The sequence below is a fragment of the Cricetulus griseus genome, chromosome 7, assembly GCF_003668045.3.
Source record: "Cricetulus griseus strain 17A/GY chromosome 7, alternate assembly CriGri-PICRH-1.0, whole genome shotgun sequence".
Classification (NCBI taxonomy): domain Eukaryota; kingdom Metazoa; phylum Chordata; class Mammalia; order Rodentia; family Cricetidae; genus Cricetulus; species Cricetulus griseus.
In genome coordinates this window covers 27,907,637-27,933,123 of record NC_048600.1, presented here as the reverse complement: position 1 = coordinate 27,933,123, position 25,487 = coordinate 27,907,637, and the positions used below count along the sequence as shown (strand labels likewise).

Sequence of the window (25,487 nt, the reverse complement as noted above, 5' to 3'; positions counted from 1 at the left end):
AGAAATGAACTGTACTCTGTAATTACTATGAAGTCACACAAACATGTACTATAGGCCAGTTCTAATTCCTGAGAACGCTTGAGACTACCACTGCTTCCAAGTGCAGCAATCCCCACCTAGGAAGAGATATTCACTGGGACATTACTCACTGAGCATCCAGCACCCAAAGGCTCTGATACTGGACTTACACCGACCTCCATGCTCAGAAAGCTTCCTGTTTCAGAGATTTCAGATTAGAGATGCATACTGCGTGCAGCTGAAGATGGTGGGTGCACCGAGCAGCCTCACCATGTTCTCTGGTCCACAGTGAATGAACTGTTGTATTTTTCATTGTGTCATTTCATTTTCACTTATATTAGACCATGTGTTAAGTAGCATTGCCATTCAGCTATTCTTTCTTTAATCTACTTATAAAATCAGAAAGTGAGCTCCCCATTTCACTTGGAGGTGTTGCATACAGTGGCTCCTTGTGAAAATGTGCTGCCCAGCATCCGGCCTGTCTTCTGCACTCAGTCCTTTCTCTAGATAAGATGTAAACATACGTCACCTTTTTGATTGTTGTGCAATACTGAGGCAGCATGGTCTGGTCCAGTCCTTCTATTTGCCTTAGTTTCTCAGAAATGACATCCACAGTCATTGAACTCAGTAACAGTGTTGTGCCTATGGTGGCCGATCCCTAGGTAAGCCAAGGGAAACACACATATGAGTAGCGTTAATATGGAGTGTGAGGTCACGTGGCAGAAAAATTCATTAACTTATACTGCTGAAATAAAGAAAACACAGCCTATGCATATAGAATTTAAGAAAATGCCCTTAATAAATTGATTCAGCTACTGTGACATGTAATGAGTAGCGTTTATTACAGGAGGGGCAGTCTGACCCAAACCACTTTTCTAAGATGGTCATCATCAAGTCCTCAAATGATTACACTTTAAAACATACAGGAACTGCCCTAAATACGAGGGGGAGAACTTAAGAAAAGAAAAAGAAATTACAGATACTTATAGAATACAAAGGACACATCTAAGAATAATTTTCAAATGCCTATATCAAACAATTAAGTAACCTTAAAAACACTCTATGAACTGCCTTGATAGCCAGGCTTCCAGAATGATTATCTAGGGAGTGGTAGACATGGGTCAAAGTGCATGCAGCTGGTCAGGTTTTATATAAATGAACTGTTTTCTTTGCTCCAACTATTTCTAAAAAGGGTTCTGGAAGCTATAGCCACAATAAAGAAAATGCAATAAAGATGATGGCATTATGATCTGCCCTGTTTGCCCTTCAACATAATCTTCAACATAATCTTCATATGAGAAATAAGATTTATCACCTCCTTAAGAGAATAAAGTTTGGCTTGGAGTGGTGGTGTGCCCACCTTGAATCCTGGCACTCAGGAAGCAGAGGCAGGGGGACCTCTCTTAGTTCAAAGCCAGCCTGACTTACATATCAAGTTCTGGGTCAGCTGGAGGGCGGGTGGTACATAAATTGTACCTGACTCTTACCAGTGTCAAGAACAGTAGACTATCTTATACTTTAAAAATATCTGTTAGGCACAGGTAAGCCTTATTTGTAATGTGAAAACATAATTGTTGCACTGCCTGAGAAACACATGAACATACGTGTGTGTGTGTGTGTGTGTGTGTGTGTGTGTGTGTGTGTGTGTGTGTGACAGAGAGAGAGAGAGAGAGAGAGACAGAGAGAGAGAGACAGACAGAGAGAGAGAGAGAGAGAGAGAGAGAGAGAGAGAGAGAGAGAGAGAGAGGGAGAGAGAGAGAAATGGGACTGTATTATTCAGACAGCAGGAACAGTGACTTCATGAGTCTGGGACTCTACCTAGCTCACAAAAGCAACACAGGTACATCAAAGTTTAGAAACAGATGACCTGGAACAAACTGCACCAAATATACTTATTTATAGTTTGCCCTTATTTAACTATAAAATGTACCATATCTTACATGACCCAGAGTTGCTCTCAATATGCTTATATTGGATTACTTTCTTTTTTGTTTAAAAAAATCACAAAAGTAGAATTTAATCAACAAAATACAGATTATGTTATAGTTCACAGAAAAAAAATCCATGAATTCATACTGATAAGACTAAATTTCTTTTTGTTTTTGTTTTGAGACAAGATCTCTCTATGTAGCCCTGGCTGTCCTGGAACTATGTACAGCAGGCCAGTCTTGAACTCACAGAGATCACTGGCCTCTGCCACCCAAGTGCTGGGACTAAAGGCATGTGCTACCACTCCTGGCTTTAAAACTTAATACTTAAGTTAATGAATTAGGAGGAAGAGACAACTTTTCTTATGAAATTCCAATTAATAAATGTGGCAGAGAGAAACAGAAAATCCCCATCAGGCAACCACCATCACTATAGTAGCTGTATTATAAACTCCATCACTAGCCATCAATTAATGGTTAAAAGCCAAGAAAGTTTAACAGGACATAGCAGAGTTTCAAATATCTACCCCCAAGAATTTATTAGTTAGAGAAAAGAAAGCTGTAAAGTATTGACACCCAGCAGAGGCCACCTCAATCGAGGAGTTAGGATCACGTCTGATTCCTATTTGAAAGTTGGTCTTTATCAAATGATAAGTTATTAATTTGAAAACCATATGTGTTACAAGTTTCTTTATATGAAGGAGAAATGTTAATCACTTTCCAAATCTTTTCTGAAGTAATAATGTACAGTGAAATTACTTTTAAATCAAATGACTCTTATAACCAAAATAATAAATTTTGAATGGAAATATCATAAAAGAGGAGTATAAAAAATTTATTGAGTTACTCAGTTCTTAATAGAAACTCAGTATATTATTTTGTGAGGAAACAAAGAATCCAAATAGTCCTTCAACATTTATGGTGCATTCTCATTTGAAATCCACCTGTGTAATCCAGAACAGTAGTGGTTTTCTAAATTGGAATTTATTTATTTATCTTTCTTACTTGGAAAACTCAACACAGCATACATTAGCTTGTTTAAGCTATTAGACAGAAGCTTGAAAATGCATCTGAATCAGGATTTCTTCAGTTCAAAGCAAAGCTATAAAAACACTAGTTACCTAAGGTGGTGGTTTTGCTTTCTGGTGTCAGCAGATTAACAGTACACTCTGAAATATCACATCTTCAGTCAATTTATTAGAAAAGCTGAAAACTGATTAGTCAGCAATGGCTGCCATGCAGAGGCTGAAAGCAACTACAGAAATGAACCCGAGACACAGAATGGGCAGAGATCTATAAACAGCCCAGCATGAAGTAGCCAATGACCATCTAATAGACTGCTAAGGTAAGTGAGACGTCACCAGGAGTTTCTGTACCTGTCTCTGTTTGTTAAACCCAGAGTCACACGGCTTTAAGGAGGGAATAAAACAGAGTGAAGGCCATGAATGTGAAATAAATCAAAGCACACATGTCATACACATATCATACACATTTCATACATATATCATACATATAAACAGAGCCCCTGCCAAGCCTCTTATTTCCCCTCAACTCTAAACAAACTTTGGTATCAGCAGTACTGAGTGAGAAACATACAGAAAGCAGTTTTATTTCATTAGTAGATACTTAAAAAATTTAAAATTGCACTCTTAAAACTTATTTTTTCCACTAAAAGAATAAATCATGCATGACACATTCAACAAGAAAACCAGGTAAATCACATTTTTCCATGAAAAGCCAATATTCTTCCAATATATAAGCTTAAAATTGTCAAAACATTTAAGGCTTGATTAGGTAGACTACCTTGAAGGACAGTTATTATTCAGAAATACACCACTAAATATGAGTGTTGCGTCATTGACTATGCTGATTCTAACAGAAGCCTCGATTGCCTGTTTAAAAGAAATGTCTTGAAAATTACAGCCCAACAAATCAGAAATGTAAAAAAGAAAAAAAAAACCCACACTCTTTGACTGCCATACTGTAGAATTCTTAAGAACTCTATGTCAAATCAAACAAACCCTGTTGTTAATTGTTCTTACGTACTGAAAAATCAGTGACTATAGTCTTAAATGCTTAAAACCATCCACAGACAACTGACAAATTTAAATTTGTCACCGGCCTTGGTATTCTAGTGAACAGGAGGAAGGCTCTGCTATCTGCTAGCCTCACCTCAGACATGTGTCTGAGACACCTTTGAATATGGTCAGTGTGTGGAGTCCACAGGGTGATCCTCTTCTACTCTTTATCGTCAGACTTTAGATGGTGACTATATAGACATGTCTCCATAGGGACGTGCACAGATATCAGACAAGTTCTGTGAAATGATGGTTTACTGTACGATGCCCCCAAACTAGAGGCAGAAACTGTTAACTAGATGGAAATGAAACTTGGCTCATCTTCCTCCTGTGTTATTATGATCACTATGTAACTTACTCTTCATGAGACTGGAGAAATAACTCTGTCAAAGAGGATAGATAAGGCTTAACACTACAGTTTGAGGACACTCTTTAAATAACAAAGAAAAAACCAAGTATTAACATGTTTGTCTGCTTTTTAACTTTAAATTTTATGTATTTTTATGTGTATGGCTATCACATGTATGCAGTACCCATAGAGGCCAGAAGGGGGTGGTGGAGCTCTGAGACTGAAGTCATATATAGGAGGTGTGCAGCTGTGTGGTGCTACAGGGAGCTCTCGGTCCTCCAGAGGAGCAGCCAGTACTCTCAACCACTCAACCATCCCTTCAGCCCCCTGCATCTTTTAACCTTTTTAAAACTACACCTAGGACATTACTATAGTATCAGCTACCAAATATATTTCACTCCATTTACTTGAAATTCAGAGAACATTTTAACTGAAATATGGCTTAAAGACTTCCACACAAAAGTAAAGATTCAATTTGGGCTATATTTCAATATAGGGGGGAAACTAGCATTTCCCATAATTCAAAAAGAATAATGAAAATCCACTTCTTAAGTGCTGTTAAAGGGGTGCATAACATTCAGCTGGTTGACACTGCTGCTGGAGTCTCTGAGGGCTGTGGACACCTGTGGCACGCTCAGTCTCTGAGGGCGGAGGGCACCTGTGGCACGCTCAGTCTCTGAGGGCGGAGGGCACCTGTGACACACTCAGTCTCTGAGGGCGGTGGGCACCTGTGGCACGCTCAGTCTCTGAGGGCGGTGGGCACCTGTGACACACTCAGTCTCTGAGGGTTGTGGGCACCTGTGGCACGCTCAGTCTCTGAGGGCGGTGGGCACCTGTGGCACACTCAGTCTCTGAGGGCGGAGGGCACCTGTGACACACTCAGTCTCTGAGAGCGGTGGGCACCTGTGGCACGCTCAGTCTCTGAGGGCGGTGGGCACCTGTGGCACGCTCAGTCTCTGAGGGCGGTGGGCACCTGTGACACACTCAGTCTCTGAGGGTTGTGGGCACCTGTGGCACGCTCAGTCTCTGAGGGCGGAGGGCACCTGTGACACCTCAGTCTCTGAGGGCAGTGGGCACCTGTGGCACACTCAGTCTCTGAGGGCGGAGGGCACCTGTGACACACTCAGTCTCTGAGGGCGGTGGGCACCTGTGGCACACTCAGTCTCTGAGGGCGGTGGGCACCTGTGGCACGCTCAGTCTAAAGAATGCCCGACTGCTTACCCACATCTGCAGCTTTCTCATCCAGCTCTTGTCCTGAGCAAACAAGAGACAGCTTGGTTTGGACACAGTTGCCGTGAAGACAACTTGCAAGCTCTAAAGCAGTGGTGGAAATAAAGTGCCTACAGGAAGCGCCAGCTTTACACACTGTACTCCATGAGCTGGAGCCTACTGAGCAAAAGTCTGACATTCATTTGTAATGCCATTATTAAATCAACAGTTATCTTCACTCTCTAAATATAACTTAAGAACACACTGAATATTGTAAAATTATTTTAATGTTGCCTATGCAATTCTGAAATTTCTTGCAATTTAACTTAATACTAAATCTGTCATGTCTTTTCAAGAATATATAGAAGTGATCTCTCAGAGGCCAAGGAAGGCAGACACTGGTGATTCCTTGCTGGCCTGGGAACCCACAGAGTGTGAGGGCAGGATGCCTTTCATTTTTGTCTCCTGCTCTATCCCACCAGATGGGGCCTTCACATGCTCAATAAATACATGACGGGACAATGAATGCTCACTCAGCATCAGCCAGTAGTATACAATGCTAAATCAGTAAGGAAAACAGGAGGAGAAAGGAAGAAAAAGAAATGTTATGGCATTCCTTCTTTGGGGGGAAAATGTCTGCCAAAGAAATGTAGTTCTCACCAGGAACAGCTATCCAGAGCAGGTCTGGCTCACTAACAGAATGCCACCCAAGACTCCTGGCCCAAGACAGGCCTGTTGCTGTGTTGTCCATGAGGACAACAGAAGGCTCTCCATGCCACTAGAGTTGACTCCTGAGCAAAGTGGAGTTAGAGTACCAACTTCCTAAAGAGTCACCAATCTGAGTGGATCTTTTGACTCCCTAAAACTCTTGCTAGTAGCTTGCCTCTGAACAGACAACTCCCTGAACAGTGGGTCAGGCCTTATTTTGCATGCTACATATATTATACAGAAGGTATCCGGTTACATTTGTATACAGTTTCCTGGAGAGAAAAACTGCCCACACTCCCACAGCATTTTATGCTGACTCTTGCAACACTTGAGCTTCTCATGACAGCAACAGGAGATGGCTACAGCAGTCAGATAGGACCCACACTGTACCTCAAATGCATTTACACTTCTCTCACTGTGAGTGTGCCATGCACTGTCTTTGTGTTCATAAACTTGGGTAAATTTTAATTATTTAGAATTGATTTATACATATCATGGTAGAAAATAAAGACTTTTATTACACATTTTATGCATTCATGACAAACCCAATTTTTCCTTACTTTCTCAGTATCTTTAGACTATATGGTTTGTAAGGGTGTTTTGTGAGTTATGTAAATTGTAAGGGTGTTTTGTGAATTATGTAATCTTTTTCCTCAAAGCAACTCAGAGCTAGGTGGAGCCACGCAGTGCAAATCTGGGTTAAGGCCAATGGACACCTTGGTGAGAATTCCACTAAAAGATGGTAATGGCACCAAGTGAAATCTTCCAGAAAAGCTTCCGATTCCCAAACGTAGTCATGCACCACATGACACTTCAGATAACTTGAGAGTGTATATTAGTGGCACTCCATGTTCACAGGACTGCCTAAGGTGTGATTCCCAGGCTACATTCCTGTCCTTAAGAGATGCACTCCATCATATTCACAACCCCAAAACACCTCTAAATGATGCCTCTTAAGCCCAAGAAACACCAGTACATAAAACACCTGGGATAATCTAAATTGGCTGCAGATGAATACAGTCCTGTCCACTATTAGCCAACAATCACCTAACTCGAATCAGTTTGAGTCTGAGTCTTTAAGGCTCTGGGTATTCTTGGTAGATAATAATGCACTTAAATATGCTAGTATTTAGTAATGCCCAGGTCAGACCAAAGAAACTGTAAAGCATAGAAAGAGGGTAGCTTGTGCAAGGGTAAGAGTGCATCACAAGATCTACTGAACTCCAGAGGCTGCACCCCTACTCATACTCAGCAGAATGGCCAAGGCAGGAAACAGGGGCTGGGCATTCTGGCTCTTACATTACCAACCTGCTCCTGTGCCCCGATGTATGCCCCACTCATTTCACTAGGGCCATGGAGGCTGAACCAGACCCCAAAATACCAGCTGTGTCTGGTATGGGAGCCTCAGAAGGAAAGGAGGCCTGGACAGGCCCAGGGGCTGCTCTCCCTGCTTTTATGAAATGAGGTATAGACTAAAGCTTCCATTATGAAAAAGGAGGACACACTAGTCCTTCCCAACCGTAATGCTCTGGGAGCACATCTCAGATCTAACATTATCTTCACTTTCACACGATCTGGCATGCATATTTTCTCAGCCATAAAATTACAGGGCACAAAACCACCACAGGGGTTTATAGTTCAAGCCCCTACTTTGTGAAACACTCAAATATCTATCTATAATTTACCTGCTAATCTTTGGACTTTGTAGACTATAATCTTAGTAATGTTAATGTGAGAAAAATTATTATTTTCACAAACATTTGGTTTATCAGAAATTCCTTGAGGTAAAAATAGATGAGCTCACCTATATTTTGCAAACACCATGGTTGGTTAACTTTTTGACCTCACTTTCCCTCTCTGTTATTCCATGTCTGTAATGATAGCTCAATTTGTTCTAAAAGATTCATGTAGCTCCCAGCTTATCTACAAGAGGCATTTCTCATCAGGTCTATGAAGGGGATGATGCCACACAGACATGACCAATAACCAGCCAATGGGAGAGCTGATCTAGCTAGCATCCATGGCACCTAACAGTGTTTGGCAGTGTGGTAGTATGAATATGAATGGCCCCCATAGATTCATAGATTTGAATGTCTGGTCACCAGGGAGTGGCACTATTAGGAGGAGGGGCCTTATTGGAGTCGGCGTGGCTTGTTGGCAGAAGCTTGTCACTAAAGGTGGGCTTTGAGGTTTCAAATGCTCAAACTAGGCCCAGTGTCTCCCTCTCCCTGCTGCCTGCAGACCCAGACGTAGCACTCTTGGCTTCTTCTCCAGCATCATGTTTGTTTACATGATAATAATGGACTAACCCTCTCAACTGTAAGCCACCCCACTTAAATGTTTCCCTTTGTAAAAGTTGCCATGGTCACAGTGTCTCTTCACAGCAACAGAACACTGACTAAGACAGGCAGGCTCTTAAGTTTCCACCACTGCTTTCAATGGCTTTGATCGAATGCTGACTAGCTTTGCCTAGTCTTCTACAAGACACATTTTACAAACTGTTGCCACTGTTAATTTCTTAGAAGCACAGAAAGCGTGGTGAGCATCTATTACCCATTCTGCCAACTACGAACTACCTTTTAGTACCAAGAGAACATGAAGTGTGGTATCTTACTGACAAGGACACTGCGCTAGGTGAGGTGCCTTCATGCCTTGCTATTCACTTCCAACCATGGCTCAGGAACTGCATTAGTCCCCTTCCTCAGAAAAATTCATTCCAAACCTCATCTAACGTTCTCCTTGTCATTGGCACCTTTTCATTACAAGTGTTTGCCTACACTTCTGCAGCAGGGAAGAGCTGCTGTTTCAGCATTTCTGTGTCACTAAAGCCATGAAGTCCTCCATAGTATCTGATTTTCATCAGGAATTCACCGAGGAATTTTAGTCCCTAGAGCTGAATTGCACACATGAGTCCCTGTAGCAAAGGCTCCCTAACTAATTAAAAGCAACTTTGCACACAGTGGTGGTGTTGCATGAGCCACAACAGCCCCAAGCACCCAAAGTACTGCTGTGTTTCAGGATGTCTGTCACTGGTGGATAGCTGCAGTCACTCAAACACTTCAGCTAATATGTGGGTGACTCAAGAGTCACCAACTCCTCAATAAAAACAACAAAATGGTACCCTTTTGGCCTCTTAAAAGAATTAACTCAAAGAAAATTAAGGTTTAAAAATATATTACCTATTCAAATGCATGTTTTAACTTAAACATTCTTGATAAACTTTGGGATGTACTATTTCAGCCTGCAACTCTTCACTGCTTACAACATTTTAGAATAGTTTTAGATTAGAGAGCATCTTTACCTGAGATAACATATTCTGAACATAAAACACGAGCTGGACCTAACTGTACACTGACTGACTAAAGTAAGATTTTATGGCCGCTCATCACATGTATTTCTTTTTAAGTATAAGGTCTGGAGTAATTATTATTTTAGTGGTTTCCTCCACGGTCTGTTGGTTCTAATTTTTAAAGAAACCAGTATCTTAATTTATTAAGAGGGAAAAAGTTTAAACAACTTCCTTTGGGATATTGAACCAGCTCTAGGTTTGTCTGGAAATTTTATTTTCATGAATAAAGAAAGGAAGAAGCGATACTGCATGAAGACTTCACCAGCGGAAACAGCTAGAAGCACGGGTGAGTTACCAGAGATGTGCTGGTCTATACCATCTACCTCATGCCTTTCTCCAACATCAAAGGTGATTCGGGATACTTTCAAAGCTGTCCTAAGAGAATCATACCAAGTGCAGGCTGTATAAAAAACAGTTAAGATGGCCGGGTGTTGGTGGCTCACACCTTTAATCCCACCACTTGGGAGGCAGAGGCAGGTGGATCTCTGTGAGTTCAAAGCCAGCCTGGTCTACAGAGCAAGTTCCAGGACAGGCTCCAAAGCAATACAGAGAAATCCTGTCTTGAAAAAACAAAACAACAATAACAACAAAAAATGGTTAAGATGAAAACAACCCTCAGCACTAAGGGAAAACCCACTGCTGAATCTGTGTGATGACTCCTGGAAACAGCCCTTCCTAACTGTGGAATTCAAGCCCCTCCCATGTCACTGAGAAGGAGGAATGAAGGAGGAACATTAGCTTTGGAATGGACCCATTGGCTGTAATTGTTAGTACTCGCTACTCTACACTGCCAGTCACACCATCAGTGAGTTAGTGCACTGCTGCCAATCGTGTTAAGATGGTCATTACTGCTACAGAAGCAACAAGACACCACTGTTCCACACCACGAGACTACTCCATTACCCTCGAGGAGTCTGTGGGTGAAGGAAGCCCCTCAGCAGCATCCTCCTTGATAACTTCCTAGCAACATAAACAGGAAAGTAGGTGAACAGGGCAGGATGAGCCACACAGAGATGAATGAACAGGATGCTAAAATAACAACACAGTTAACACCCCACAGAGTGACTGGAATTCCCCTTTGACCACTTCAAAATGTAACTAAAATCATATTAACAGGGAATTTGTTTTTTATAGTCACTTAAAGTTTGTCATTAGGAAGCCCTAATGTATTTGGCACAGATGTATTTTGTTTTGATTAATTATATTCAATAGTATGTTTAAACAATCTCATTCTGTCAAGTCCCTGCCACAGACTGAAACCCTTTTCTCTTGTTGCACCCTCCTTCCACTAAACCATGATGTTATTGTATACAAACAGACATACCTATAGATAACCATGAGGCTAATGTATACACACAGACATACCATATAGATGTCCTTTAAAAAGATACTAGAAATTAGCAGATAGAAAAGATCTAGTTTTTAAAGTTTTGGTAGCAAACAATCCATTACAAGCCAGAGATTTCTGGTTGTAAAAACTCAACATTCAGTCACTGAGATGGCTAGACATTTTATATTAGCAATAGCTTGATTATGAAAACTATAAAATAAGTTGTACTCTTTTACTCCCGAAAGAAAAAATATATAGCTTTTAATGCTATCCATGCCCTTTTATGAGATTAATATTTTAGTTACCCTTTTATATACTTACTAGGCCATTGTTCTGATCTCTGGGCAAATTCGTTTTTACTGATGAACGTGAGATGAGATGTTGGGAACTGCCAGGGTAATACCTTGGCGTGTAAAGGTATGGGGCAAAGAATGGCTATGGAAAAACATGTAACAAAAAAAAAAAGGGCATGAACAATTACAGAAATCAAAGTGTAATGAGATTTATCACGTGAAACCAACCAACACAACTCCAAAGTTCAAAAGCAAGTGACAAAACAAAAGCGTCCTTCATACTCTGTAGGATCCAAACCAGAGTTAAGCCAGTGACTTATACTCTATCTTGTTCATTTGATATGTTTTGCACCTTGAGAGTTAACACAAACACTTTTTCTTTGTATTTAACATCTTAACAGGTTTGCTATACACGGTTTGTATGTATTAACTTACAAATTTTTCTCTAAAGCAAACTAGAATGTTATTAGGATACTCTCTGCCTGGTCACGTGGGAACAACCAGCAGTACTTCCCAGGACAGCCTCATGGGAGCCCTGGAGCTCAGCTGTCTCAGCGCACACTGGATTTCACACTGCTACCTACACAAGACTTAACTTGTGCATTTTCTTATAGCCAGGTTCCCATAACAGATCATATGGACTAGAAACACAAAGATGAAGACTCATTAGGCTTCATTGTACCCAGGTAGCTGCTTCTCTCTTCTTTACTCCTGACAGTTTAAGAGAATTACTATGCCTTTTAATGGTATGAATCGTACCCTCCTAAATAATAATAGAAACACTAAACCCCAAAACAAGAGAAATTTCAGTGTCTTAAAAATAAGTAACTACTTTAAAAGTGCATTGCATTATTGCTTTTAAAATATGTGAAGGTAAAATGCAGCCTAGATGATTTCATGAGTCTTTTTCAAATAAACTTATTTTCACACCTTTAATTAATATTGATTAAGCCATCGTATGGTAAATTACAGCAGACTTTAAGATTGGTGACTACGGATCTATATTCCAAACCACCTACCACACAGTTAATTTTTACAGAGAACGAACATAGTATAAATGTTATTAAATGCTATTGGCTCCTCCTGTGTTGCCTTGTCCACACAGAAAAATGCAATCACAGTCTACGGCTCTATAAACAGCAAACCTAAATTACTAATATGGCCACTTAAAATAATAAAAATTTAATTTAAATTTTGCAATTCCTTCTTTGTCACATTTATCCCAAACTTGTTCTTCCCAGCTCACGTGGAATAAAGTTATGCAGTCAGCTGTCTTCTCTGAATATTAGCCCCCTTTTCCCCCTGAATTTAGACTAACCAAGGAGAAAAGAAGGAATAACACTTACAATGGAATTTAACATTCTACAAAACATCCTGGTTCGTGATTTGTTTCCTTTGGGAAATCATTAGTGCCATTACATGATTCGAGTCATTAAGGTTTTCGAGAACAGGCACCTTTGATCGATTATATTCAACATGTTTTCGGTACCACTGGTAACTGTCCTTTCAATTTTTAGTTAGGAAATTGTGTATTAAGCAAAGAATTACATCTGACTGAAGGTACTTGAAATAAAATTATAAAAACAGCTTATGGCAATATTAACTGGCAATAACATTTGATCCTTCAAGCAATATGTTCCCATTATTATCTCACATATGTCTACATACTATAAACAACTCTAGGAATTTATCAGTGTTGTAAATGCCAGCATAAATTGCTACACAAAATACAATGTTCTTATGTGCAGACTCTTTAGAAGTCTAGAACATTCTAAAATCCAAGACACTGTTTTTTAAAAAAATCATACAATTGTACATTTAAGCCTTACACTTTCCTATTTTAAATTCAAATTACAGTCCCAAAGCAGTATCAGAACCCACAGGCAGAAAGACCCTGATACCCTGGAAGAGACATTCTACAGCAAAGGTGCTGCCCCTTACCCTGTTGTAGAAGGGGTGCTGAGGGCCGGACATGCCGCTGTAGTAGCTGCTGTGGGGTTGAGGGGACAGAACCCCGTTGAATGATGCTGAGGAGGAGCAGACAGATGCAGGCTGACTGTACCCAGAAGGTGGCCGAGGAGGGGCTTCATGCAGAGGGAGTGGGGGGTATGCAAGGCCTCCTATGTTGATCTGCTCTCTTGCAGCTCGAACGTCTGGAAATTCCACCATAACCCAAAAGGCAAAAGAGAACAGGGCACTGGTGATTAGTCCTGTCACCAGCTACTACACAAGAACATACTTTCTTCACTGCTAGTGACTTCAGCTGAGTTTGAATGAGTTGTTGGGAAGTCTTTAATAGGCTATAGACTTTATGTGAAAGAAAAAAAACAAGACCAATTGCTGTACATAATATGATTGGGTTTTTGTTTCTCTTCACTATTTGAAAAGCTATTACACTTGGATTCTTTCTTCAGTTACCAAACACTATTGTTACTTTTGAGTCTTTAAACATTTATTTGTTATATGCTAATGCAAGACTCCAATTGTCTAATGCATACAACGTGAGCTAACCGTGGACCTACATTGACCTCTCATCATAGAGCACCCAGCACAAAAGCATCAGCCTTAGAGTGAGCACTAAGAACTACATATTTATGGTACAATATGTTTCCTTAAAAGATGTATATATTGCATAAGGTATAAGCTGAAGAAATGAACCTCAAACACTCACCATTGTTCTGTGATGAGACATGAAATGGACCCTTCTGGGTATTTTGAAACACTCACTAACTCACAGTTAACTGTAGCCACCCTACTGTGTAGGTAGAGTAAGAAACTACTGCCCCTATCCAGTTGTATCTGTACTCACTAACCAGCCTCTTCTCATCGCCCTTGTCCTCTCTCTTCCCAGACTATCCCAGGCTCCAGGAAGTCCAGCTCTGCTCTCCTTTAGATCCCACACATGGGGGAGGGACACAGCATTTGTGTGAGTCTATTTCACTTTACAGGACTAATTAAAGGTGATCCCTCAGTAACTCCCACAAAGCTCAATCATGGCCTGATGAGTGAGATCACATGAAGCCCTTGTGTTCCAATACAGCTGTGTGAGCTCCAGCACCCACCAGTCTCTCTAAAGCCAGAATGCAAACCAGATCTGCAGTATAGGCTGTAGATCCGCTGCTTGGGAGGCTAAGATCAAAAGTTTAGGGCCAGTTTGGGCAATTTAGTGACATCCTGCCTCAAAACAAAAGTAAAAAGAGGGTCGAGGACATATTCAGTGATTGCACAATGTGCACAAGGCCTTAGGTTCAAGCCCCGGCACTGCCATAAAATAAATTAACAATATTTTTAAGACCCAGTTTATATAAATTAATATTTTAAGTCCCAGTTTATCAAAATTAGGTTAAAAACCTAAAGTGAAGGTAAAGACTGTCTGTTTTCTGCTCTACACAGAAGTCTCTATTAAGAGCGGAAGCCAGACAATGGGGCAATTACCACGTGTGACATCAGGGGAGCTCAGCATTCCAAAGGGAGAATTTGTCGAGGCAAGGAAGAGAGCACCATGGAGTAAACTGCTGACATCCTAACATTCCCAGGTGTGGACACCCCAGTCCTTATACCCATCAATTCCTCTGTGACATGCTTGGTTCAAGTTTCTTACTTTTTCATGAAGCAAGATAAAATGAGAGAACAAGTTAGAACAGGAGTCTGTTGGCTGTGCAGGCACATCCCTGCAATGCCAGCACTTCAGAAGCCTAGGCAGGACGCCTTCAGTGACTGAGTTCACAGTGAGAGCTCACCTCAAAAACAAAAGCAAAACCAACAAACAAAAAAGGAAAGAAAGAAACGAAACATGAAAGATTTGAGGACTTCAGAGAAAAATAAACTGCACCACAACACCCACCTGCAATGATCTCCCGTAGTTTGGGGTCCAGGTTTACTGTACATGGCAAAAAGGTCTTTACATCTCGAGCCACAAGAACTGGGGTCCTTGAAGACAGAAACACTTCAAAATTTCTTATATCTCCATCAATTTCAAGCAGTGGCTCAACATCTTTAGTTGTTGGAATATTCTTTGATATTCTTCAAAAAGAAAAGAAATGAAAAGTTCGTTAACACTGCTGTCAGAGTCAAATTCTACTTCTTAAATGTGTTGCTTCTGTACATAAGAAGCATTTTACACACCTTGTTCTCATCTAAAAATATCTTTAAGATAAGAAACCTAAGAGAGAAAATAATAATAATATAGCTTCAAAATGACCAAGGTGACAACAAAGAAGATCAGAATGTCACTGACTTGGCCAAGAGCAGGATATAAACCAGAGGGACAGAGGGAAAGGAACTTGTACACCAGGTAGACCCCAGTCAGTCAGTCAGTCAGCTGCTCCCTCTTGCTGACTGACATGGGCTACAAGTGGACAGGTGGGAATTGGGGGCCTCAGGAAGACTAACAGCTGCCCACATCATACAGTGAGCCAGTGAAAGGCTGGTCCTGAGACTTGGCTCTTTAATGAGACAACATGGTTCTTTTTTTTTGGGGGGGGGGATCTTTTAAAATAAATCACACAAACTAGAACAGTATTAGCACAGGTTATTTTCTTCTCTACAAAAGATTATTTTCTACTGTCAAAGTAATATATGCTTATTGTATAAACAAAGACATGATAAAAACACAGACGGTAGACTAGAAAGAATAACACTTAACTTATCAAATACAGTAACTGCTAACACAATGTACTTCTATTTAATGTGTATTTTTTTCATAGTTGAGTTCAAACAATGAACAATTTTGGATCAAGCAGAAATTCTCTTATGTAAAAATAAGTGAATTTTAATCATTAAAAACACTTAATAGATACTGTTACAATGATCAATAAGAAATTGTCTTGAAAGAAGAAAATTGGCCAAATGTTCAAATTCTACATGGTACTCCTCCCAACTAAATACCATGCAGTAAACAGATCTGAGGTGCACAGGAGAATATACAAGAGATAAAGGAGTAAAAACTACAACAGAGATGTTCAAACAGGTAGACAAGAAAACTGGAGTAACAGCAGGGTCTACTAACGGATGAGTGGGTACAGAAGTAGAGGAAGGTCTGTATCACAGTGTGGTGATGTTTTGTTTGTGATCTAACAGATAAAGTGTGCCTGAAGATCAGAGTACAAAGCCAAACATATTAGCTACCCATAGAGGCCAGGCAATGGTGATCACACCTTTAATCCCAGCACTCGGGAGACAGAGGCAGTCAGATCTCTGTGAGTTCAAGGCCACCCTGGGCTACACAAAACTGATCCAGTCTAAAAAAGAAACAGAGCTCATACAAAGGTGATCCCAGCACTTGAAGTGACACACCTTTAATCCCAGCATTAAGAAGGCAGAACAGGAAGGGATATGGCCAGGCAGAGAAAAAAACTATAAGGAGGGAGAAGACAGGAGCTGATGGCAGTCTGAGGATGCAGTGTGAGGAGCAGTGAAGTCTGAGGAGCAGTCTGAGGCAGTCAGTCAGAGGAACAGTGCAGCCTTGTCAGTCAGTATGAGGATGCAGTCTGAGGACAGGATCGCCCCTTTGGTTTGAGCATTGGTAGAGGTAAGAATTCTAGTGGCTGGCCACTTTGCTTCCCTGATCTTTCAGCTTTCACCCCCTGATAGCTGAGTTTTCATTATTAAGACCAATTAGAACTCATGCTACATTACATAATACAACTTAGTAACATAAGGGATGAACTATATCGACACACTCAGACAAATCTCATAATAAATTAAGTAGAGTCCAGCCAAATGTGCAGAAAGCAGATCATGAACCTGTGAAACTTAGGGAGGGAAGAAGGAGGGTAACAAAGGAAGAAACCTGCCTAGGTGATGGGCATGTGCCACCTTTCTAAGTGTGAGGACAATTTCCTGGATACATGCAGATACCAAACATGAAATTGGACAGCTTCCACACAGTAGTTTACTTATGCTAACTATGCCTCCCGAAGCTCTCTGAAAGTCCTGGCCTTCGCTCTCTTCAAAGCACTTGCCAATTACTCAAGAACATGTGCTCTTGGGTTGCACTGGGCTCCATTTTAGGGGAGAGAACATTTTCCTCATCTTCCCAAGTGAGATGGAACCCTACTCTAAGATTAGCAACAGCTGCATCTTTTCTTTGGGATCAGCACTTTACTGCTGAGACCCAGGACTTGGCTGGTAGCCAGATATTAAAAGTCATCCGAGGGAAAATACAGAGAACAAAGTTAGCAAAAAAGGAAAGAATGGGCGCTGGTGAGAAAACAAGGCAAGCAGTTTTGTCTTGTGGATTTCACCAAGTCCTGCTACAGATTCACACATGGACAAAGCAGAAAGGTCTCTGAAATGGGATTGCTTTAATAAAGTAAAACGGCACTCCAACTGATTATTAAATGTGTTTAAAGTGTAATGAAAACCTGGAAAATGATCACATGGAATCATTTGCAAAGCTGGAGAAATATCAGAAATGAAACAGTTAAAAAGGTAGTTCATTTATTTCAGGGGCTTTACACACAAAAAAGAAGAGAGGCCAGGAAGATTTAGATAAAAACACACAGCTGACAAGTCACATGAGACAAATGAACCGAATTCTAATGCCAGAGCTGCTTTCAGCCTGAATGCGAACAGTGTTCCCAGCGTGGTGAACAATGCTGCTGTTCACAAGCCAAACGGCTACTGCTGCTTTCCAGACTGAAGTCTCTATTCTAACCTTTTGAGCTCAATGCATTAAGCCCTTCTGTTAAAAGAGACGTTTATGTAAATGATAATCTTTTGGCAGTGGGCCATCAAAATCATATGGGCCTTTATTTTTCAGATATTTTTTCCAAAGGTTAGCATTTAAAGAATTTAAATAACTTCACTTTTCAATTAAGAGTGAATTTAAATTTCCAGCACTATGAATCATGTGACTGAAGTTGCCAGCAGTTAAATGGCCCTCAGAAAGTATTTTACAATCTCAGGTGGCAGTGAGCTTCTGGGATGTTTAAATGTAGTTTCTTTTGATGCCACTAATCGAACAGCACTTGTTAATGCCAACATCCATGTAAGTTAAAGCATTTTGATTATAACTGCATTGCTTTATAGAAGATACATATTAATTACTTGGCAGAAATTACATAAGCCATTCATGTCACTTCCATTCAAAGTAAGGACCAAAACTACACAGAAAACTTTCTTTCTTAAAGTATAAGCAGAGCCATAATGCATAACTTATGAAGAAGATGGTATCATATATTTTCTGAAGCTAGTCATCTAATAATGTAATTATTTAATAAAGGATTAAAATTCTCACAAATTCATGATCAGGCTCCCAGAGTATGCAAACTAGGCAACCCAACTGTCTTTATAAACTCTCACCTGCCTTGGAACTGTACCACACGGGGGACAACCTAACCTCCACAAGACTGATGCAGTCTAGTGGAAGGGAGGGCACTTGCTCAGCACCCAAATGGCCCCAATACAATCACTAGCAATGAAGGGGAAAACAAGAAAGCCACCCAATTGTATTGCCAGAGTCAGCAACAAAAGACACCACACAACTCATTTTAAATACAACTTTAAATTGTACATAGGTGTGTGTGCCTGGATGTGGATGTATGAAGCTCACGGAGGCCAGAAACGTTGGTACAGAAGTCTGTGAACTGCCACGTGGGTGCTACCACATGGGTACTAGGAACCACACTTCAGACCTCTGGAAGATCAGTAAGTGCCCTCAACTGCTGAGTCACCTCTCTGGTCCCACAAAACTCGTTTCTATGACTACTAATTTCCGTGGAAAGACAACCAAAATCCTAGGCACTCCTTGTTCCTGTCTTCACCCATTTATTTCTCAGCCATTCCTTGTCTTCAGCACAATTCTCCTGCTTAGAGATGGCTATCTTTTTTGTTTGTTTGTTTTCTATACAGGTTTTTCTCTGTGTAACAGTCCTGGGTGTCCTGGAACTCACTTTGTAGACCAGGCTGACCTGAAACTCACTGAGATCCATCTGCCTCTGCCTCCCGAGTGCTGGGATTAAAGGTGTTCGCCACTGCCACCTGGCTAGAGATGACTACCTTAAGGACAGCTCATATTACTCTGACAACAGACCCAAAGCCCTTTTACTTTTCTGCATGTCACATGTACATGTCACATGTGCATCTATTAATGGAATTATCTTCTTAAACATCTTACTTCCCCTCCAGACTGTCATTTCCATCAAAGCTGAAAGCAAGTTTGGTTTTAATCACTAGTATATATTTAAATCACTAGCATAGAATACTGTTATAGCTCAGTTGTTCAATAAATACTTATCAAGTAAATAGACAAAGACACACACACACACACACACACACACACACACACACACACACACACACACACACACACACTTTCTTCCTAAAGAATTCTATACTTTCTGAATAAAACAATTTGAGTTTTACCCTTTCTGATGCTGACAAAATGTAATTGAGAAAGAACAGGTAGAGTACAATGAGTTACTTTTTGTACGTGGTGTGAGGTAAGGGTCCAGTTTCATTCTTTTCTGGCATGTGGGAATCTACTGTCTAAGAACCATCTGTTGGAAGGGCATACTTTCTCTATTGGATGGCTTGGCATTCTTGCCCACACCTCACCAGCCTCAGTTGTCTGAGCTTAGTGTTTGATTGCCAGGTGTGCTCTTTGTATCACTGCTAGACTGTTGACGCCAGCACTGTGCAGTGAGCTTTAAAGTTGGAAAGTGTAGGCCTTCAGAGTCTGCTCTTCTTCAAGATTGTTGTCCTTTCTGCAAATGAAAGTTGTTGGGATTTTGAAAGATTTTTACGTTGGCTCTGAAGGGAACTTAGGCAGCCCTAATATTCTAGTTATTTAGCTTCCCTGTTCGTGTACACCAAGTCCTCCCACTTACTTTATCTTCCTTCATTTCTCTTAGCAGTGTTGTGGCTTCCAATGAACATGTCTTTAACTACTTTGGTTAAATAAAACACTTAATTTCCTTTCAGATTATCCACAGCATGAGGACAGAAACACAAATGATTGTGTTGCTGTATCCTGAAAACTGCTGGATTTATTAGTTCTATTTTTTTTGTCTAGTCACTCTGGCTAGAACACCATTACAATGTTAGGTAATTACATTACAATAGCAGGGAGAGAAAGAACATTTTAGCTTGAGCTGGTAGAACCAAATGCCACAGACTGAGTGGCTTGACCAGCAAACATTAACACATCACAATACTACACATCAAAGATGGCTAAGATTAGGTACCAGATAGAGAGTTTATGGGTACAATCCTTCTTGGTTTGCAGAAACAAAGACTTGGAGAGAAACTGTTTTACCCTCACATGGAAACAATGGCTCTCTGGTCTCCTCTTGTAAGGGCACTAACCCCATAAGAAGCACTCCACACTAACTGCCTCATCTAAATGTGTTTACCTTTCAACTGTCTAACTCCAAACACTGGCTTTGGGCTCCAACATATGAATTTTGGTGTAACAAAAACATTCACTCCTGGGCTGGAGAGATGGCTCAGAGGTTAAGAGCACTGGCTGTTCTTCCAGAGGTCCTGAGTTCAATTCCCAGCAACCACATGGTGGCTCACAACCATCTGTAATGAGATATGGTGCCCTCTTCTGGTGTGCAGGCATATATGGAGGCTTAATGTTGTATACATAATAAATAAATAAAACTTAAAAAAATTCACCCCACAAGACTAGGCATTCTTGCCTTATCTCTGACTTAGGGGATAAAGGTGTTGGACTTTCATACATACCTTTACTATACTTGAAGAGTAAGTTTTCATTAAGGGTACATTCTCTAACTGACTGTGCTCCAATGGACAGCCCCACAACCATGTACACATATAGCCAGCACTAACTGGAACTCAGTGGATTAAAAAATAACAATATGAAGCTGGTAGGGGGAAATGAGAGATATCTGAGAGAATTTGGAAAGGGAGGGGATGTGAAAATAATAAAATTGTATGCATTCGTGAAATTCTCAAAGAATTAATACAACATATGTTTAAAAAGAAAGAGAATTTGGTGTCATCAACTGAATATTTTGTAGTCTATTACTTCTGTAAGATAATGCACCATTTTTCTTTAACACTTAGGAAAGTTTTCAATTTTTTTTTCTGGAAAAAAGTTCTTCTGATGTACTTTTTTCTTTATTATATCATAAATTCAACAAATGCAACCACCTGAGATTTATCCTACTAATCACTTAACTTTCCACCTCCACCAGTGTGGGTGATTAAGTTTACAATCTTTTTTTCAGTAAGCCATGACTACACTTTGGCTGCCTGACATTATCTAAGGTCAAGCTGCTCATGCTGTAGTATGGCCAGCTTTTGGACATGGTCTGGTTTCTAACAGGCTCTGACCCGGAATTCTTACTTAAACTCATATATATCCCATTCTTGCTAGTGACTTGGGGACAGGCCAACCTGCCAGAACCTGTGTACACATCTGAAAGATGAAGCCACTACAACTTGTACTACCTAACTATAAAATTTCTGGGCAATTATGAAGTACTATCAGGTGACAACTACAATGAATTTAGTGACCCCGACCACCAAAATAATTTCTTGCCTATAACTAAAGTTTATAATATTTTAACATAATGTGGCCAGGTAAGCAAATGAAAACTATGTTACCTCACTCTGTTCCTAGCCTGCACTGCTGAGACTAGTCTTTAGCAATTCATCTCCAAAAAATATAAGTGAAACCCCAAAATCAAAAATAAAGATTCCTTACCAATGAGCTGTTGTTTGCTGAATGAGTGCATGCCAGCACAGGCCTATCCTCCTAAATCCCAGGTATGGTCCTTCAGTTTTAGAGTTTGTCTGCTTGGTTTTTTGAGACAGGGTCTTTCTCTGTAGCCCTGGCTGGCTTGGACTGGGCTGGCCTTGAACTCACAGAAATCCTGCCTACCTCTGCCTCCTGAGTGCTGGGATTAAAGGCCTGTACCAATCTGCCCAGCTGACTCATATATTTGTAAAATGGAAAAAATAATTTAAAAGAATGCTGCTATGTATTACATTCGTGTTAGAACCCAGCATAGCAGGGTCTTATAACAAGACACCCTGACTTTGTACTGGAGTTTTGAACAAAGGCATCCAAGAATGGAATCGTTGGAGAATTCTGAGTGCTTGTGAGAAACTCTAAGAAAACAAGAGTCTGTGACCACTGTTTCTTCAGAACATGGAATTGTTCTTGGATTGTGATTTTGAGTTCCTTCCAGGTGTAGCAGATAAGAGTGAGTTTACCTCAGATTACTCATTATATCTGGCTATTGTTATTTGTGCATGTGCCTCTATGGAAAAACATTTTTGCCACGTGCAGCTTGCCTACCACATGCAGTTTCTTATAATTGGACGATAACTCATGTGGCTCTTCTTCACCCTCAGAGTAAAACTGTCTGATGCTCTGAATAAAGTTGGCTATGGCGTGAGACTTTAGTCCTCCTCATTCATTGGCTCCGCTCTCCCAGGTCCCTTTAGACAACTTTAGAGTGAACAGTTTCAGTGATGTGCAGACTCCAGGACAAAACAACACCTCTGCCTCGTGCACACAAGAATATTATTTCACTGTTATTAAAATCTAAGCCATTTCTTGTTCACAAAATTATACAAGAAAGCACACTCCTAGCACATCCTACATGTCAGAGCATGAGTGTAACAATCAGATTAAAAGCCCTGGCCCGAGTGGCAGGTCATGTTAGAGAAGCTGGGCCAACCTTCAATAATTACACACCACACTGTTGGTTAAACACTATACTGCCATCAAAAAGGAAGTTTAAAAACTGATGACATTTCCCTCTATTTACAACAAAGAATTTTCTTGGTACACTAAAACTGACTAGGGATGCTTAAACAAAGCTGGGGCTCCAATCCTCACACACAACTCTTCAGTTTCACATAGTCATCAAAACAGCTCAGTCTTCTAATTAACTTGCTTAAAATACTCAAATATTTTCAAATATTCAAACACATTTGGATATAATTTGAATAGATTAGTGTCTATGAACTATTGTATTTAGGGATTCTACATAGGATTCACTTGGCAAATGTTCCACAATATGGATGTGAGAGCATTATAACACAGTGCCGGCATGGGAATGAGCAGACTACAGCAACAGAGGGGACCTAATGGTAGTTTTGATCTAAGATACTGAGATGGTTTCAATAAAGAGGTGAGAGGCAAAATAATCACAGCAGACTAACCCTGAGCACAGTATCAACCACAGAAAATCACAGCCTGGTTTCTGGCATACAAAGTCTGCAGTTTAAAACGCTCAGATAAGAGTAAATGAGAAGCAAGTTTTACCTTTCTGAGACAACCCTGCCAGGGTCCTAGGCTAACGTCAGGAACAGTGAATGGGGACTCTGAATCCAAAGCTACTCTATGAGTGCCACAGCTTGAAGCCCCCTTTTTATGTTAGCTTTTAGTAACTTCAACAAAGTTTACCATTTCACATTATATTGTTTTGTTCTGTTTTGGTTTTTGACAGGGTCTCTCTCTATGTAGCCCTGGCTGTCCTGGAACTCACTATGTCGACCAGGCTGGCCTCAAACTCACAAGCACACAAAAATTCTGTGAGAAAAAGGTACTACAATACTTAAAATACTTTGTCATATGAAGACATAAGCTTTGATATGCTTGTGGCCGTGGTTCTCAGTGATGATGAATGTTCTCTGGTGGGAAGCTGGCTTACCCATAAAGGGCAGTTCTGACCCCAGCACCCCTGTAAAAATGCAGGCATGTTGGCACACACCTGTAGTCACAGCACTGGGAAGGCAAGCACAAGCAGATCCCTGGAGCCCACTGGCTAGCCAACCCACCTTCTTGGTGAGTTCCAGGTGACTCTCTCAGTAAATACCAAATAAATATATCTCTCAAAAATACCAAAGTGGATGATATCTGAAGATTGGCACCCAAGGTTAACTTGGTCTCCACATGGCGCACTCCCACACAGAAATGAATGAACTAATGAATTAATGAAATGACTGGAAATTCAACCTTTCATTACACTGTCATTCCCCCCAGCCCCTATTTTCTTGCTATAGAAAGAGGGAAGCAATAAGCATTTCACTTTGTCGTATGGACAGGCATGCTAATAAAGTTTCCAGTGACACAGCCCCATCTCGTGGACTTCCTGAATACTGCAGGATACTTTTACTAGCACCTCACCTCAGCATTGAAATAAGCCAACACTGTTACTTACTGTCCACTGGTTTAGTTTTTCTTGTGTGAGCCTTGAAAGTTTATTAGATTTGTAAATGTATATCTTAAGACATTCACAAGGTCTTTAAGACCAGATGGGCCCTTCAATAATTAGAGCTCTTTAAAACACATACTGACATAATTTTTCCACATTGTTAAATAAACTGTGAAGCTGACATAAATAATTTATTACATATTCAATGTATTTCTACAAATTAAAGCATATTTCAGAGAAACTGACTTTCCTGTTTATATCCAATAGTTTTGGTTAATATTCTCCAGTTTTGTGTTAACATTATTAATACAAGACTTGGAGCATTTACGATTATTTCTTAGTTCCTCTAACGGGATAAAATGTTGACAATTACATCATGAGTTTATGCTGAGAAAATACTTTTAAAATCAACTTAATCCTATTGGAAACAAAACAAGATTTGGAGGTACAGCTCGACAGTACAATGCATATGGTGGGCCCTATTCTCTCTCTCTCTCTCTTTCTCTCTCTCTCTCTCTCTCTCTCTCTCTCTCTCTCTGTGTGTGTGTGTGTGTGTGTGTATGTGTGTGTGAGCGCACACAGCCATTTAATGAACATAAAAGTGTAAAAGGTTACACAAAGCCTCAAAGAACAAAAGACACAGAACCTTCTGGCACTTTCTATGTCTGACCTACTGCAGCTACCAAACACAACCACAACCTGCAGCTACAGAAGACTGTCCACAAATAGGCTGGAGATGCAGAGCATGGCCATGGGATGCTGGGCAAAGTGCCCAGTACACTATAAGGCACCTACCGAGTGCAGCTCAGGCACCTACAGTAGGTAGTGTTTTCCTTAGTGTAGACCCAGCACACGTCTAATTGTAAATAACTGTTAATGGCCTAACAGAATCAAAATAATTAGCATAACAAAATGGAGTCGCCTAAGTCACACATGGCCTTCATTGAGTTTGTTTGATTGTTTATTAACTTTTAGTATTTTGTCACACAGTCTTACTATGTAGTCCAGGCTGAACTCATAGCAATCCTCCTTCCTGCCTTTGCCTCCTGAGTGCTGGGATTACAAGTATGTGCCATCATACCT

At 40.5% G+C, this 25,487-nt stretch overlaps 1 protein-coding gene across 1 annotated transcript in view; it reads right to left on the bottom strand.

Annotated features, from left to right (window-relative positions):
* Positions 1-25,487, bottom strand: part of Kidins220 (kinase D interacting substrate 220) — an 86,635-nt gene that overhangs the window by 7,902 nt on the left and 53,246 nt on the right. Inside the window, exons 24-28 of the mRNA XM_035447342.1 lie at positions 15,107-15,285; positions 13,204-13,415; positions 11,291-11,404; positions 3,323-3,355; positions 548-676 (exon numbers count right to left, since the gene is read on the bottom strand). Coding sequence (XP_035303233.1) covers positions 548-676; positions 3,323-3,355; positions 11,291-11,404; positions 13,204-13,415; positions 15,107-15,285 — 667 coding nt within the window. The remainder of the gene's footprint in view (positions 1-547; positions 677-3,322; positions 3,356-11,290; positions 11,405-13,203; positions 13,416-15,106; positions 15,286-25,487) is intronic.